The sequence below is a fragment of the Schistocerca serialis genome, chromosome 6 (assembly GCF_023864345.2).
Source record: "Schistocerca serialis cubense isolate TAMUIC-IGC-003099 chromosome 6, iqSchSeri2.2, whole genome shotgun sequence".
NCBI classification, from domain to species: Eukaryota; Metazoa; Arthropoda; class Insecta; order Orthoptera; family Acrididae; genus Schistocerca; species Schistocerca serialis.
The window spans coordinates 116369143-116387823 of NC_064643.1; the positions used below are offsets into that span (position 1 = coordinate 116369143).

General features: G+C 46.1%; 1 protein-coding gene across 1 annotated transcript in view; it reads right to left on the reverse strand.

Moving 5' to 3' along the window:
• LOC126484675 (DNA-dependent metalloprotease SPRTN-like) overlaps positions 1 to 18012 on the reverse strand; it is a 31725-nt gene extending 13713 nt beyond the window's left edge. Inside the window, exons 1-2 of the mRNA XM_050108269.1 lie at positions 17795 to 18012; positions 4896 to 5004 (exon numbers count right to left, since the gene is read on the reverse strand). Coding sequence (XP_049964226.1) covers positions 4896 to 5004; positions 17795 to 18012 — 327 coding nt within the window. The remainder of the gene's footprint in view (positions 1 to 4895; positions 5005 to 17794) is intronic.
• Between the last annotated feature and the right edge of the window lie 669 nt (positions 18013 to 18681).

Genomic DNA, 18681 nt, shown 5'->3' on the forward strand with positions numbered 1-18681 from the left:
AGGTGTCCTTCCCCATAAGGCTCGTACTTCTGTAGAATTTTGAAAAATGGAGGTCAAACCCCAAGGGGGACCATCACATGGAAGGCCGAAATGGTTGAAACTCCTTTTAGTCGCCTCGTACGACAGGCAGGAATACCTCGGGCCTATTCTTACCCCGGACCCTCAGGAGGGGGGAGGGGGGGGGGGGGCTTTCAAATGTCCCCATCTGTTGACTCAGGGATCGAGACGTGGCTGCACGGTCCGTTACAGCCGTGCAGATAAGATGCTTGTCATCTCGACTGCTAGTGATACGAGGCCTTTGGGATTTCCATATTACCCTCCTGAACCCACCGATTCCATATTCCGCTAACAATCATTGCATTTCGACCAATGCGAGCAGCTATGTCGCGATACGATAAACCGCAATCGCGATAGGCTACAATCCCACCTTTATCAAAGTCCGAAACGTGATGGTACGCATTCCTCCTGCTTACACGAGGCATCAAAACAACGTTTCACCAGGCAACGCCGGTCAACTGCTCTTTGTTTATGAGAAACCTGTTGGAAACTTGTCAGCACGTTGCAGGTGTCGCCATCGGCGCCAACCTCGTGTGAATACTCTGAGAAGCTGATCATTTGCGTATCACTGCATCTTCTTCCTATCGGTTATATTTCCCGTCTGTAGCACGTCGTCTTCGTGGTGTAGCAATTTTAATGGCCAGTAGTGTACATGTTCTAGAATTGAAAATGCATAAATTCATAACATAGTAACTTATTGCTAAATGCCTGTATGTAAAGCTTTTTGTAGTTCCGTTTACTGTATTAGCACTATAACACAGGCCTACTTATTAAGCAGTAAAGTTATTCCTTGGGCGCACAAATAAGCTGAATATGTGAAAGTTGGACGATAAAAATGCTACTGCTGTGATACTCAACTTTGTTGTAGAAAGAAGAAAAGTGGATGAAATAATGATTTAAGGAGCGTCAAAGACCCTCGCGAAAACCTGTTGTGAGAAATGAAATTGAAAAAAGAAAGAAATTCTCAAAGCTTTTTAGGTCTATCTCCAAATATTTGATACATACCCAACCAAACCTTTCGTGTGGCGAAATGTACCACCACACAGCTCATCGCAGAGAGACTGTTCTTTGAGTTTCGCTATTTCTGCATTACTCCTGTTTCTTTGTAGGTTTTAAGCATCAACGTACTCTAACAAATACTGAGAGGATATAAAATTTGGTTCTTGTGTCATACTATGTGTCTAAAGTAAAAACTCGTATAAAAAATGGCAATTTCACACGTTTGTTGTCCCACCCCTCCTTGATAAATTTGTGCGGACGTCCGTATCACAAGACCAAAAAACAAAATAGAATCGGAGACGCAATTCCACCAAGTCATCGGTTATCTACCACGCTTCAGCACCTTGCTACTGCTTTGCGGTGTAGACTTACAGTTTACGAATCCACTTTAACTTCTTAGTATTTGAGACAGTTACGTAATCTTGTCCAGGAATAGTAACTGCACTAAGAGCTTGTGTTCAGAACAACGAACAACTACATGTACATCAAATTATAACTTTTCATTAATTAAATTTATTTTAAATGTCATCTTTCGTAGCTGTTCAGTACAATTTCCTGCATTTCTGTTTTTGTACTCATCTGCCCTAACATCTCGCATTGCCGGCAATGATGAACACATTTCGGTGCACTAATGACAACGCTCTTCGTGTCTTTTTCAACAACACCGAATACAATACTAGCCAGACTGGCATGCGAGAGACTGCGAAAGGTATTGTCAGTTTTGTCCACAGACGGCTCAACATTATTCCACAGTCTCTGAGTATCATCCCTATAAGCTACGTATTATATCTTCTGGTAAACCTTCCATAGTTACTGCAGTTACATTTATTCCTTGCTAGTAAGATACAGATAGACCTATGGAATAAAATAGATTGCCTTACATTTCGATCTATGGAAACCATGATGGAAACGACTACTAGAAGGCATAAGAAGAAGTTCGAAAAGTTACAAACTTATGCAGAATCTACAAATAATATAGTGATGTCCGAAACCGTTATTAATAAGTCAGACAGAGTTTTATCTCAAGACGAAATTTCAGTTCTTGCAAAAGGAAGAAACTACTCTATAACACCTCCGAAAGTTCCTGTTGAGGATATTATTGCAAATGTAGAAGCAGGTATACGTACTCTCCCCAAAGAAACTGCAAATGCAATCCGGATCGAAACCACCAGAGTATTATACCGCAGTAAACCTCTGGAAAGTAATTTAACCAATGGCGAAAGGAAGGCTCTGAGAGATTTAAATGCAGATGAAGACATAGTGATTGTTCCTGCTGATAAAGGGAATGCTACGGTCGTTTTAAATACAGAAGATTATCAAAGCAAAATTTTGAAACTTAACAGCAGGGCAATAGAAAAAACTTAAGAAAGATCCTACAGCCAGCGTACTACGGAAAACAATGATAAAATCGGCCACTTCTATTCAAAAAGAAGAAAAAAGAGCTTTATTGAAGACTGAAGCTGTGTGTCCTAGACTCTATGGCCTACCCAAGGTACATAAGGAGGACCTACCTCTGAGACCGATTGTTAGTACTATCAATTCTCCTACGTACGAAATAGCAAGATATCTAACAACTCGCTTACAACCATATTTTGGACAAACGGACTCATATATAAAGGACTCACGTCATTTTATAGAGAAAATTGAAGGTTTAATTCTGACTCCTGAAGATATTTTAGTAAGTTTCGATGTAGTATCTTTATTTACTATGATTCCAGTTAATGAAGTTGTGGATTTTATAACGGATATTTTTCCAGAAGATCTGACTGCTCTTCTCAGACACTGTCTTACTTCCAGTCATTTCCAGTGGAATAATGAGTTTTACGAACAACTTAATGGCGTAGCAATGGGTAACCCATTGGGTCCTGCAGTAGCTAATTTCTACATGGAGAAATTCGAACAGTCAGCCTTGGGAAAAGCAGATAAGAAACCATCTCGCTGGTATCGGTATGTAGACGATACATTTGTGGTCTGGCCACATGGTAGAGAAGCCTTAGGCGAGTTTTTTGATTACCTTAATAATATAAATCCAAGAATCCTGTTTACCATGGAGAGAGAAAATGATAAAATACCGTTTTTGGATGTTTTAGTTATGAGACAGACGGATGGAAGCTTGAAACAACAGATTTTTAGAAAAATAACGCACACAGACATATTTACACAAAAACTCTAACCACCATCCAAAACAAAAAAGAGGTGTGATTAGAAGTCTCGTTGACAGAGCCAGACGGATTTGCACGCCGGAGTATCTAGACGACGAATTAAAACATCTGAAGCACGCTTTTGAGAAAAATGGCTACTCAAAGAAAGAAGTAAGCAGAATTCTGCACCCAAACAACAAAAAGCTTAAGGACAAGTCCGAAAAACGATGGAAGAATACAGTCTCTATCCCTTTTATAAAGAAAGTAACGGATCAGATTGGAAAGATGTTAAGTAAACATGATATTAGACCTGTTTATAGACCAACGAAGAAAATTGGTCATGTTCTTCGGTCTGTAAAAGATAAACGCGCTCCTCTATCAGCCAGTGGCGTATATAAAATTCCGTGTACATGTGGTAAAGTTTACGTTGGAACAACAAAAAGAAGCGTAAATACACGGTTAAAAGAACACAGAAGTCTTTGCCGATTAGGAAAAACAGATAAATCGGCTGTAGCAGAACATGCTTTTCAGCCAGGAAATCATAAAGTGAAGTTTTCCGAAACTTCAAATTTTATCTACGACGACGAACTATTACCCACGGCTTTGTAGAGACGCAATTGAAATATATAAACATAGGGATAATTTTAATCGGAAAGAAGAGACCATGAAACTTAGTGATATTTGGACAGTAGCACTACAGAATTGCTAGACAGTTTTATCCGTGACGAGATTACGATCGATAGTTAAGTTTTATCTCTGACAAAGGTTATCTCTGCGTATCACGTGTAACTCTGGTCACGCCCACTTTCTACGATACATAAGTCGCTCTCAGACGTCCGACCCGTCAGTCGGCAAGACTCACCGGAGGAGAAACACCCCTCTGAAGATGTCCAGCGCAGCTCTGGACGAAACGTTAGGAGCTGAAGAGTTTCATGGACCACGACCTTACATCCCGGAAGGTTTACCAGAAGATATATCATCCGGTCGTGAAAGCCTTCATACTACGTATTATAGCTTTTTCAGCGACAATATTTTCATATGTGCTAAGTAGCACCGTGGTTATGATACTAAACTGTTGCATGGAGTGTCGTGATTTCAAAACTCACCTGGACTATACAACTTTAATTTCTATATTCGGTTCGAGTACATTCTAGAAGTATCCACAAATGTGAAGAATCATTGTACTGAAATGTGATGTACCTGTATATATATACTGTATGTATTCTGGCCGAAGGCAGTTAACTCCTCGCTCTTGTATGTGCAAGTGCTGAATAAACCTTCGTTAAGTGAAGTTAGTGTTCGTCATTCATCTACTTACACCTCCTTCTACGTGACAATATTGCTCACAATAATATTTACAATCTAGGGGCTGGATAACATGTCCATAGCTCTAAGTCAAAACGAAGCCCATCTGACTACGGTAGCCTCATGTAGGAACACACCACCACCACCACCACCACATCGAAAACCAGCTTTAGCAACTTACCTCAAGGAAGGGATCATACCATCTGCAAGAGCACTTACAGCTACTGTTCAGCATAAATATAACTGCCAATGAACATGGACCCAGGGACATGAGGCAAGGATTAGGGGTGAGTCCAGAAAAGGTAAGAGACAAATGTGTTTTTATATTAACGGTGCAATCGTTTCTAAAATCTGTATGTGTCATTTTAATACGATAGCACATGATGTACTTACCAAAAGTGTTTCAACTAGGTCCTTCCTCGGACGCAGTTTCAGCAGCGGTTCACTTAGTCTGATAGTGCACAGTCCATCCTCTCCTTCGTACGTGCAAACACCGACATTCCTAAGGCAGATGGAGCATGCGAGTTACACGTTCTGAAGACTTGCCATTTGTGTCGACTACTTACTGCTACCATATGAGCAATGCTGAATGGCTAGCACGAAATGGCGATGTGTGTCTAGAGGTATTTAAACTATACACACCTTACTCCTATAGTACCACGATGGAACATTTCGACAACGTGGAATTTAAATTGCCAGTGCTGATAGAATAACTGCACGAAAATCACGCCACCGAGAGCAGGCGTGTGGCTCAATAATTTATGTTTAGCATACTCAAGTGGTAAACGTAAGGCGAATGAAAGCAGTGAACAAGCAGCGAGTCAGCGTGCGAGAAAGTTTGAAAACTGACCACACATTTGAAATTGTGACTCACTGGAATGTAGCGACCTCAGTACTGTTAATGACAAAATTTATTTTCATCTCGTTAGCGTATGTTAATAAAAATACTTATCGATCAAAACAGAAAACAATTTTATGTTACTAGTAAGACATGGTTTCATGAGGCAGAACTGCGAACTGAGATTGTGTTGCTTCGACGACAGGGCGTTGAGATTTTAACTCCATCATGGAATGAAGACTGCACGTCAGTATTTTAGCAGTTTAAGAATAAGCTCTAACATTACAGTCTCAATTTTTACTTGTCAGAAACCTAACTCATTGATTCAAAGTACTTTAGCTGAATTTTGAGTTCGGTTAATAGTGAAACTGGCGTTTCTGTCTGAGATTACTAAAATTATTTTCGTAATCGTGGGAGAAAAAGCGATGACTAACACATGAAGATCAGAAATGTGTAGAAACATAAATTTAACTTTAGACAGACACCCTGAAACAAGATGATCTTAACTTTGGAGACATATTTCCCAGTAACATTGATATTCCAAATCCTAACAAACAGTTTAGACAAATTTCTGCTCAGTTGGCCGTATCATTTATTAATTTCCTCTAGCGACACCCTTATATGAATGATACGCCGATGCCATTACGTTTGTTCGCAAAACGCGCTGTATTTCAAATGAACACCGACTTTATCTTAATCTACAGTCTACACTGTCCGCAACATGAACACGTCAGCTATTTGTCATTTTCAGAATGATCGCTGTGTGACAAGAGCAACATATAACATGTTTCCAAGAGGTCTAGTATGACTGCGCTAAAGAAAGGTTAGGATTGTTGATTTAGCTTTATTCCCTTGTGAGACAGTGACAATGTTCACCAGTTTTCATTCTACCAAAGGAAAAAACTATTTTAGTTCAGATTCATATTTCCTTAGATGCACCAAATCTCAAGTGTGCGTGTAGCTTACACTGCTCAACGCCGAGGTTATCAGCGCCCTTATACATATTAAAAGAAATTAATTTGGATAAAATGTCTAAAATTGTTTCGCACTGTGAAGAGGAAACCTTTAAAATGATACTCACTCCACCTCCCTCACATGGATCCATACAATCACAATGTCACAGGCCTTAATGCAACAGAGGAGGGTGAAAGGTGCTATACATGGGATTAGACCTACGTAAAACCACAGAAGAGCTACACGAGACACAGGGTAATGTGACAGAGTGAGCACTTACGAAAAAAAAAAGTGCGTGTTAACAGACTACGAACGTATCTTTAAAATTTTATGAAACAAGCTGGACAGATCACCAACCTTTAAAAACTAACTCCGTTTCAACTTCACTTAAACTAGAGAGGAGATCTGCCAGTAAATTTGCAGCTCCTCTCTGATCTGGAAATGAAACACGGTCGAGTAAAACGTGGTGCACAGTGATCTGCACGCCACAAGCTCCACACACTGGATGGTCCTCTCGCCGGAGCACGAAGCCATACGTCAGAGGTCTGTGACCTATCTGAACATGAGTGATGAGGCCCTCATCCCGTCTTCATGGCTGGAAGGAAGTACGCCACGGCCGTGTAGTGGGCATTACTTGACGTAGCTTGATATCAATCACTTCCGGCCACTCGTTTTCCCACCGACACATGACTGTACCTCAACAGCGACCTAATGGCATGCAGGGGGACAGCACACTGAAATAACTGAGGATCGCTACACGCCTCCTTTGCTACTACATCCTCCCTGCAATGCCCTGGTCCCCAAGAAAGACAATTCCCTGTTTGTTGTAGCTGGGACAGAGTTCTTGATATTCTGGACTACTTTATCTGCTGTACAGACTTTTTTTGTTTGTTTTGGTTTTAGGGCGCAAAACTTCTATGGTCATTAGCGCCCGGTCCGTGACTTAGGAAACAGTAAAAAACCGAAAATGGAAACCAGCAGCAATGGGAACGAAAGTCATAAAATTGGAGAAACGAAAAGCAGAAGGAAAGCTTAAAAATCCACTACAGAAAGGGGTTAGTTGTCCCCAAAAAAAGCTTCAAATGACTGACGTCATTTCACTGGCACTAATAAACTCGAGAACGCGATCGGCTGAGCGCGTGTCATCTGCTAAAATCGACGATATATCAGGCGATAGCTGTAGACGGGAGCGTAACGGATTAAAATAGGGGCACTCATTTAAAAGGTGTCTTACCGTCCACAGCTGAGAGCAGTGGGGACAGAGTGGGGGAGGATCGCCGCTTAAAAGATGTCGATGGCTAAAAAGACAGTGCCCTATCCGGCGTCTAGTTAAAATTACCTCCTCCCGACGACGCGTTCGGGAGGAAGAGGTCCAAGCACAAGGAAGAGCTTTCACGTCCCGCAATTTATTATGGGGAAGTGTCGACCAATGCGCGTGCCATAAATGAACAACACGACGACATAAAACGCTCCGTAGATCGGCGAAGGGAATCGATTGAGTAGCTGGCCGAAGGAGAGAGACTGCAGCCTTGGCTGTAATAGCGGCCGCCTCATTTCCACAGATACCAACGTGTCCCGGGAGCCAGAGTAACGCCACCGAGACGCCCCCCAGGTGGAGCAAGCGCAGACAGTCCTGAATCCGGTGGACCAGAGGGTGCACAGGATAAAGAGCTTGGAGACTGAGGAGAGAGCTGAGAGAATCTGAGCAGATAACGTACTGTATCCGCTGATGGCGGCGGATGTAGTGGACAGCCTGGAGAACAGCGTAAAGCTCCGCAGTATAAACCGAACACTGGTCGGGAAGCCGAAAGTGATTTGGGGTGTCGCCAACAATATAGGCACTCCCTACACCTAACGATGTTTTCGAGCCGTCGGTGTAAATAAATGTGGCGTCCGTCATTTGTGCACATAGAGCAGCAAATGCCCGACGATAAACAAGTGAAGGGGTACCATCCTTGGGAAATCGACAAAGGTCACGGAGCAGGCAGATCCGGGGACGAAGCCAAGGCGGTGCTGTACCCCAAGTTGTCAAGGTGGTTTTAGGAAAGCGGAAGGAAAGAGAATGGAGCAGTTGACGGAAGCGGACTCCCGGTGGTAGTAGGAAGGAGGGGCGGCCTGCATACCCTACATCAAAGGAGGCGTCGAAAAAAAGGTCATGGGCTGGATTAGCAGGCATGGAAGACAGATGGCTAGCATAACGACTCAAAGACTGCTCGCCGATTGGACAGCGGAGGTTCAGCAGTCTCAGCATAAAGGCTTTCCACAGGGCTGGTGTAAAAAGCTCCAGACACTAAACGTAATCCACGGTGGTGGATAGAGTCGAGACGCCGAAGAATAGACGGCCGAGCAGAACAGTAGACTATGCTTCCATAGTCTAATTTCGAGCGCACTATGGCGCGATAGAGGCGGAAAAGGACCACTCGGTCCGCTCCCCAGGAGGTACCATTCAGGACACGGAGGGTGTTGAGGGATCGCAGACAGCGAGCCGAAAGATAGGAAACGTGGTAGGACCAGCACAGTTTTCTGTCAAACATAAGACCCAAGAATTTAGCGACGTTTGAAAACGGAAGGTTGACAGGACCTAGATGTAAGGAGGGCGGACGAAACTCCTTACGTCGCCAAAAACTAACACAAACGGTCTTACTGGGAGAAAAACGGAAGCCGGTTTCGATGCTACTGTTTGGCGTTTCCGGAGAAAATTGTTCATGATATAAGTGGAGAGAGCAACAAGATGGTCAACTGCAGAACGATGCTTTCGGAATCCGCATTGGGCAGGTGTTAAAAGACTGCGGGATTCCAGCCACCAAGCTAAACGGTAATTCACCATACGCTCCAAAACCATACAGACACTACTCGTGAGAGAAATAGGGCGATAGCTAGAGGGGAGATGTTTGTCCTTTCCAGGTTTCGGAACAGGAACGACGATAGCTTCCCGCCATCGTCTGGGAAAAACACTGTCGGTCCAAACTCGATTATAAAGGCGAAGGAGATAACGCAGACTATGGGTTGATAAATGCAGCAACATTTGGACGTGGATACCATCCGGTCCTGGGGCGGAGGAGCGAGAAGAAGAGACTGCATGTCGGAGTTCCCGTATGGAGAAAACAGTATTGTAGCTTTCGCGATTTTGAGAGGAGAAAGCAAGAGGTCGCACTTCCGCTGCACGTTTCTTCGGGAGAAACGCTGGCGGGTAATTTGAAGAGCTCGAAATCTCAGCAAAGTGCTGACCCAATGAGTTAGAAATTGCGACGGGGTCCACTAAGGTATCATGCGCGACAGTGAGCCCAGAGACCGGAGAGGAACTAGGCGCGCCTGAGAACCGTCGAAGCCGACTCCAAACTTCCGAGGAGGGAGTGAAGGTGTTAAATGAGCTAATAAAGAATTTCCAGCTTGCCTTCTTGCTATCGCGGATGACACGACGGCATCGCGCACGGAACTGCTTATAGCGGATACAGATGGCCAAAGTAGGATGGTGGCGGAAAACGCGGAGAGCACGTCGCCGCTCACGTATTGCGTCACGGCATGCCTCGTTCCACCAAGGAACTGGGGGGGCGCCGGGGCAATTCGGAGGTGCGTGGTATTGAACGTTCCGCAGCTTTAAGAATAACGTCGGTAATATGTGTGACCTCATCGTCGACGCTGGGATACTGACGGTCATCGAATGTCGCTAGAGACGAAAAAAGTGTCCAATCGGCTTGGGCAAACTTCCAGCGTCGCGGGCGCATATATGGCAGTTGAGGCTGCAGTCTAAGGACACATGGAAAGTGGTCACTCGAGTGTGTATCATCAAGGGCGAACCATTCGAGGAGCCGAGCTAGCGGAACAGTACCGACCGCAAGGCCCAAATGAGATAAATTTGTCGTGGAGGCAGACAAAAATGTAGGGACCCCAGTGTTGAGGCAAACTAGATACGCTTGGTGGAAGACGTCTAGCAACAGTGAGCCACTTGGACAAGGATGTGGAGATCCCCAAAGCGGGTGGTGGGCATTGAAGTCCCCAACCAGCAAATAGGGGGGGTGGAAGCTGACCAAGAAGATGAAAGAGATCAGCTTGTGCGATTGGTGTGGACGATGGAATGTATACAGTACAAAGAGAGAGCGTGTATCCAGAAAGGGAAAGATGGACGACGACAGCTTGTAAGGAAGTGTTTAAGTGGATTGGGTGATAATGGAGAGTAGCATGGAGAAGAATCATGAGTCCTCCATGGGTTGGAGTGCCTTCAACACAGGGGAGATCATATCAGACAGACTGAAAATGGGGGAGAACAAAGTGGTCATGGGGACGCAGCTTTGTTTCCTGGAGACAGAAGGTGACCGGCGAGTAGGATCGTGAGAGGATCGACAATTCATCCTGATTGGCTCGAATGCCGCGGATATTCCAGTGGATAATGGACATAGGGTGAACAGAAAATGGAGGAATGTGACCAAGGTTGCTATCAACTCAACGACTGCTCGGAGCTTGCGACCGACAGCATGGAATGACATTCAGCCGAAGGCAGAAGATCCTGATCCATAGGTTGTTCTGGAGCAGCTCCTGCCACCAGCGATCGGCCGGTTGATTGGCCGCCAGCAGTGCGCTTCGGCGACACAGAAGACGGCCGAGGGCGATTTCCTCCAGGTGGTGCTGTAGATGGGACACGCCTTGGCGGAGAAGGAGATGAACTGGGTTTCTTAGTAGCCTTCTTGGAAGTATGATGTTTAGATGAAGGAGGAACCGATGGTTGGGAAGTTTGGGAACGTAAAAAAATCTTCATGAGTATGCTCTTTTTTCGAAGTCTTGGTGTCTGACTTTTGGGCTCTAGATTTAGCAGAACCTGACGAAGTGTGAGCCATGGAGTGGGCAGGAGAAAGTGGTGAGGTTGAACGGGCGATCTTTGCACTGGCCGATCTGACGACCGTGGCACTAAAGGTGAGGTCGCAGGTCTGCGTGGCCCCCTCCTTTGTTGGCCGAGGAGAAGCAAGGACAGTGCTGTATTTTCCTGTCTGAGGCACGGTGGGCTGTCGACTGGCGAATAATTTTCGAGCAGCAAAGGTCGACACCTTTTCCTTCACTCTGATTTCCTGGATGAGCTTTTCGTCCTTAAAAACGGGGCAATCTCGAGAGGAAGCAGCGTGGTCACCCATACAGTTGATGCAGCGAGCGGATGGAGGTGGACAAGCACCCTCATGGGCATCCTTGCCGGATTGGAACAGGACTGGCTGGTGTGATTGAACCGCTGACACCGATAGCAATGCGTAGGGTTTGGGACGCAAGGGCGAACGGAAATTATCTCATAGCCTGCTTTGATTTTCGATGGGAGTTGAACTTTGTCAAATGTCAAGAAGACAGTGCGGGTTGGAAGGATGTTCGTGTCAACCCTTTTCATAACTCTATGAACAGCCGTTACGCCCTGGTCAGACAGGTAGTGCTGAATTTCTTCGTCAGACAATCCATCGAGGGAGCGTGTATAAACGACTCCACGCGAGGAATTTAAAGTGCGGTGCGCTTCAACCCGGACAGGGAAGGTGTGGAGCAGTGTAGTACACAGCAATTTTTGTGCCTGGAGGGCACTGACTGTTTCTAACAACAGGGTGCCATTCCGTAATCTGGAACAAGACTTTACAGGACCTGCAATTGCGTCAACACCTTTCTGAATAATGAAAGGGTTGACCGTGGGGAAGTCGTGACCTTCGCCAGACCGAGAAACTACAAGGAACTGTGGCAACGATGGAAGAACTGTCTGTGGCCGAGATTCAGTGAACTTACGTTTGTGAGCAGACATAGTGGAAGGTGAGGAAACCATTGTGGAAGAATCCCCCATGATTACCGGCGTCTCCGATGGCGCGCTCCTCCCTTGTGGGGGCCCTCTCTGAGGGCACTCCCGCCTTACGTGATTGTTCACACCTCAGGTCACACCTCCCGACAAACGGATGGAAGGACCAATCGCCACTTTCGGAAGGTATCAGCTCGGGTAATCACCCCTCCCTGGGCCTGGCCGTTACCAGGGGGTATGTACATGTCCTACCTGTCTACCCGGGGCGGGGAATTACGCGTTACCCCGTCACCGGCTACGCACAAAAATGCGTGGGTCGGCCTTCAGACACACACAGGGAGGAAGAAAGAGAAAGGGAAAAACAAAGAAAGGGAAAGGAAAGAGGAGAGGTCTCAAGCGCCGCAGCGGAGAAAAGGGTAAAGAGAAGAGGTAAGGGAAAGAGAAGGACAAAGGAAGGATGAAGAGATACAAGCAGAGAAGGCGAAGAATGCGGTACATTTACGAGCATCCGTCTCCGAATGTAGGCACAAACCATACTCCCAGAGGGGGAGAAAGGGAAGGAAAGTGCCAGAGGTGAGGGGAAGAGGGGCGAAGATGGGGGAGAGGGAAGGATGCAGAAATGGAAGGTATGCAGCCCGGAAAGGAAGGAGGGCCACATTAACTCGGGGTCCCGTGCTCGCTACGCACGTATCCACAAAAGAGTTGTGGACCCCTGAGGGGGGTACACAGACGTTGTAGAGAGCGAAGGGCACTCAGAGAATCTGAACAGACGATGAATTGTAGCAGTCTAATAGCGTCTCATCTGCTCCAGTGCCCCCAAGGTCGCACAGAGTTTCGTGTCCAATGTGGTGAAGTCTCGACCCAGGCGACCTCGAGGACACGATGATGGAAAACAGTCCCTCGTTTCGACCCATCTGTAAAGACAGCAATAGACTTTTCGTGTTCAATTAAAATGGCAGAAAAGGTACTAAACACATGCAGAATTTTAGTATCTCCTGTACTGCACTATAATATCACCCTGGGCCTCTGCCGTAACCATTGTGGTAGGCAGTTAAAATCCTGGATTTGTGACTGTACATGTTCCACACAAAGTGACTCCAGCACATACTTCACACCTATCCCAAATGGCATTGTTGCTGTGGACAATTTGAGAAAAGGAGTTCCAAATATAGACAAGCAACAGTGTGGTATGCAGCGGAAGTCCGAGTTGCGAGGAACTTAGATGACTGATGTACCGTGGGATGCCACCACCAATTGGTGAGGGGCAGCCCCACAGCCTCAGAGAGTGGGTACAGGACTGGTCCGGTAAGCACCTAATCCTCTCATGGTGGATAGCATCAACATTCAGATAAGATGACCTCACTGTCCCATACGCTCTCCTGCCACAGCCTAGCTGTTAACGTACAAACGCTCTGTAAAACTGGAGCAGACATACCCTGTCTGTGGCTAATGCACTTTATGATACTCACTGCCGTCTGGGTTCTGGCCTTTGCATCTCTCAGATGCGGTAACCACGACTGGTTGGAGTAAAAATGTGGCCAAGAAACCTCACTAGGTCTTTATGTAGACAGGTATGTCTCGTATGAGAGCCAGGTAAATTAGTGTGATAACGATTAAAATGAAACCGACGCACCTACCTACCTACCCATAAAACTGAAAATCCGTCTCTTCAGTCCACTCCTCTAGGCTCTCTACTCTGTTACAACTGACAGTCGCTGTTGCAACCCTGGAGACGAACAGAAAAAAGCAAAGTCATCCACAAATAAGGAGCACTGCACAGGCCGCCTTATCGTAGTCGTGATACTGTTAATGGCGATGTCAAAGAGCACAACACTTAAAACACTGCCCTCAGGAACACCAGACTCCCGCTCAATACAATTCGACAGCACATCCAACTCTGAACCTAAAAAAAGCGCTTTGACAGGAAGGACCGTATGAAGAAGAGGTGGCCACGAAACCACACTGACGGAGTTGCTCGAGAATACTGTGTCTGCAAGTAGTGTAGCACGCCTTGCTGATATCTAAGAATATAGCGATACAGTGATTTTTGTATGGCAAGGCCTGCCGAACAGCCGCCTGTAATAGGGTCATGTTGACAGTGGACTGAAATCTCTGCAATCCATGCGGAGCGGCTAAGGAGCCGCCTCGTCTCAGATCAGACGACGGTTAATCGTTCCCTCCAGGGTCTTTCCTACACAGCTCTCTTAGGTGACGCTCCGTTAACTACTGGGATGTGTGCAGTCCTTTCCCGGTTTGAGGAGAGGTATCAAAACTGCCTCTTTCAAGGAGTTTGGAGAGTGACTTGTCTGCCATCTAAGATTAAAACATTCGAAGACCATTTCCTTTGACGCTGCTGGCAAATGTCTAAGCATGAAGTACCAGATTTGATCCGCAGGTGCAGTATCAGGAATCTTAGTGCAGATTCCAGCTCCACAAGGAGAAAATGCAATTTTAAGACTCACTAACTTGCCCCTCTCTGCAGTAGTATGGTAGCAGCAAAACATCGGATCCTGGCTGGCATCGGCAGTAGTCACTGCAAAATGCTGTGCCTCATCTCAGCAATGTGTCTGGGCACTTTTTGGAGACACTTCTGTTTCAGCATTACTGTTATTGTTAAATGACTTTACCAGAAATCATCCTGATGGTTTCCCATACTTACTTAGAATAAGAGGCACAGTTGATATTCAAGAAAGCTTGACATGGGATTTTCCTGCTCTTTCTAAAGGCTATGTGGTGTGTGTGCTGCTGGGTGGCATCTAACTGTCTAACAGCCACATGCCTTTCACTAATCAATCCACCAAGGTACAGGTCGCCGTCTAGGATGACCTGAAGACTTGCGATTGGTAAGTCAGTGCCATGATGGATCACTCACATGATGTGGTCCACCCATTCCTGGACCCTGTCATGGTGTTAAAACAGATAGCTAGCTCAACAGCGTCCAGTTAGCCATGCTTACCATTTTCGTGGCTTCAGTTCAAGCAACAGTCCATTCAGTAAGTGAATTCAGAGTGGGAAGTGGTCATTGGAATGAAGTTAATCAGTAAGTGCCCACTGAACAGTCAGTGAGGGTTGGAAAGTAAAAAGAGGTCGATGACTGAATGACCTGTGTTTAGCATGCACAGCCTGTGAGATGTCATGCCCGATCCTGAGGGCAAGTGGAGGTCGAGACTTGTAAGACGGATATTGAAGTCTCCCAGGAGGAGAAATGGTCAGGGGAGTTGTTTTGTAAGACCTGTCAGACCCCCAGAGTTTACTTCATCTGGCGTAAGTAAATACAGTGAGCAAATCGTGATCTTCCAACACATGAATTTCAATTGCAACTACCTGCAGATAGTAGCCAGGGGGAAAGCAGAGAAGAGGTGTGCGTTATTTACGAAGTCACTCTTCCCTCGGTTTTTCCCTACTGAGGTCGTCCTTGTGGTAGAGTGTATAGCTCCAGATAAGTAGGACAGGGGTATGAGACTGTTTAAAATGTGTTTCGTGAAAAAAAAAAAAAAACACATGCACAGGGGGGCGTTCCTGTGCTAGAAACTGGTGTTCATCCACATGTGTCCTGAACCCATTAACGTTCCACTGGAGAATGGGAGACATTTATTACGGGGGGTTGGCACTTTCACGCTATCTGTCAACCAAGGAGGGTAGCGTCCCATGTGTGGAGGTTCAACTTCGGGGCGAGATGATTTTCACAGTCCGACATCAAGGTACAAGAGATACGTCAGAGGACGACGATGATTGGTTTGTCGGGCGCGAACTGTTCGGTCATCAGCGTAGCAATTTCTACACAATGCAATCTAGCCACATTTACGAACAATGATGAAATTATGAGGATGACAAACACTCAGTCCCCAGGCAGAGAAAATCCCCAACCTGGCATGGAATCGAACCCAGGACCCTGTGATCCAGAGGCAGCAACGCTAGCCACTGGACAACGACCTGTGGACACGTCAGAGGACGAGTTCGACATTATTGGAGAGTTGGTTTCCTAGATATCTCATTGGTTGGCGCTTTGTCTTTAGTTTTTTGCCCTGAGTGGGCTTCGGAGCCACAGCTGTGGCTGTGGAATTAGAAGCACTGGACGGTTGGCCATGTTGAACTTTTGGAGGAGCAGGGAGCTCTGCAACAGCAGCAACCCACAGCCCTGTCAGGTGTTGTGGGGGGAGGTAAACTGCAGCAGAACAAGTGCGCTGGGAGACGTCAGGTCCTAGTGCTGACGCTGGCAATCTTGGTTTGTGTAGCAGCATCGGTTTTCGGGAGTGACTGTTTAAGAACAAACGCAAAGGAGGTAGCGAACATCAGGGGCTGCATGGCCTTTTAGACGTTTCTGGCCACGCCACACGAGACACACTTAGTGGTTTTAATTTTCTGCGTTCCTCTCTTCAAGGCAAACGCTATAGTCCATACACCAGACAGGTGATCCTCAGAGCAGTTTTCACAGATGAGATGGACAAACAACTACTCCATGGGCGGCCTTCCCATATTTGTCGCAAGAGGCTTCTCACATCTCCTAGTAGACTGTGAAAGTGCTGGTACTTTAAAAAGCTCAGTGTGTGAAATAAGGACGCTCAATGAGACGAAGGAAACCTGCCATGGCATGCTTTGGAAGTTTCGTGTTAAATGGAAGTATAAAGGAGTAATTTCATTAGATCGAAATCCACCCTTTTCATTGCAGTTTTCCCGCGAACAATCCTTGCTTGAGCCCACCCATTTTTCAGTTCTTCTCTGGGATTGTCTACGAGATCCCTGCAAGTCACAAGACTTTTGCTGGGGCTCAAGGTGGTGTGCTCATCTGTCTCTCTTGCATACTCCAAGACATCTAGCTTTTTGGAGGTTAGTTGCTTGGTATAAAGTAGAAGTTTTCGCCAAACAATGTTCCATAGCACAAGCGCATGACTGACTTTAAAGAGCCATAGATTCCACGAACTTCCTTTTGGATAAAAACGGGTGAAACCTTTCCACATGACTATGAAAAATACATTCTGGCCAGCAGCATGTGTTCTGTTACTGTAAATACCACCACTTTGAATACGGCCAGAATCAGGAGGATTGGTTACACGAGCCCTTATGTTTGTGTGTTTGTACATACCAGTGGCCCACCCTTTCCACTGGGACAAGAAAAAAATTTCTAAAGATTGGATTGGATTGTTTGGGGGAAGAGACCAAACAGCGAGGTCATCGGTCTCCGCGGATTAGGGAAGGAAGTCGGCCGTGCCCTTTCAAAGGAACCATCCCGGCATTTGCCTGGAGCGATTTAGGGCAATCACGGAAAACCTAAATCAGGATGGCAGGACGCGGGATTGAACCGTCGTCCTCCCGAATGCGAGTCCAGTGTGATTTCGAAAGATTCGTCCCACGAGCACCTAGGAAAATAGATGATGTCCACCTGTATGGAGCACAGCTGGCCTGGGTAAGCTTTACGCAACTGAGGTGCAGCAGGTTCCCCGGAGGTTGCCCGCTAAGAACTGTTACACCTCAACAACCATGCATCTCATTACCGCGCACCCCACTTGATATTGAGGATTTTTTATAGAGGATTTTACAATCCTCGCGATTCGGGCGGTGAAGTCTAAACACACATCGTTCCACTGCCGTGCTACACGGTTGAATGACCTCGGACTGCTACAGTCGGCTGTGCAAAAGAATGCTTCCACAGCTACCGGAAGTGGTGTGTCGAAGAAGGTCGTTACATGAACCCTGAGGACATGTATACCGCACATTTTACTGGTGCTAACTCAGAATGAGGCAACTTACGACGTCATTCTGGAGCTCCACTTCACCTCCACTGCGGCGAGGCGCCCCCTGAAGAAGCGGTCGTTGAACTGCAGGAAGAGGGCGTGTATATCCGGGGTGGGGTCCGTGTACTCCAGAGACGGGTCCACAAGCGACGTGCACGCCGCTCCTTGGCGGCTCATCCCGTCTTCTGCTGAGTAGGTCTTGCCCTGAGGAGGTGTGTCCACCAGCTTGCTCATCGCTGCTCGCTGAAATCAAGTAAGACCCAGTACCAAGAATTTTAGGTTTTATGTAGATTAAGACAGGATAAACTAACAGTAGTTAACTGCAGCAAATTTCAAGACATTGAGCAGCCCGGTGCCAGGAGCATTCACACTGATATTAGCTCGGTGGGGACGGCCAACAACACAAGTTTCTACCAGACTGGCACACCTGGAACGCTGCAGGTAGTGTAGTTTAAGTACTTTTTAGAACGTAACATAGGATCAGATAATAGATACTAGCGCACTAACCTCGTATACAGCTTAGCAGTGAATATAACATGTAGAGTGCACAACGACGGTCAAATCAAGAATATTTTGTGGTTTTAGGGCGCACAACTACAGTGGTCATTAGCGCCCAGACTAAATTATGAATGCACTGCAAGGCACAATGTTAAAACAGCAACTAAAAAGGACAACACTATAAAAGGCACCGTAACAGGCAAAAAATTAAAAGAAAACAGCATAATCAAATGTCAGACAGGTTCGTCAAGTGGATAAAACGAAGAACACGATCAGCTGCTCCTGAGTCATCCTCTAAAATTTCATCCAGAGTACATGGCAGGCCAAGATCAATGCGCAGAGTATTAAAATTCGGACAGGACGTTAAAATGTGGCGTACCGTCAGCAGTTGCCCACATAGGCAGA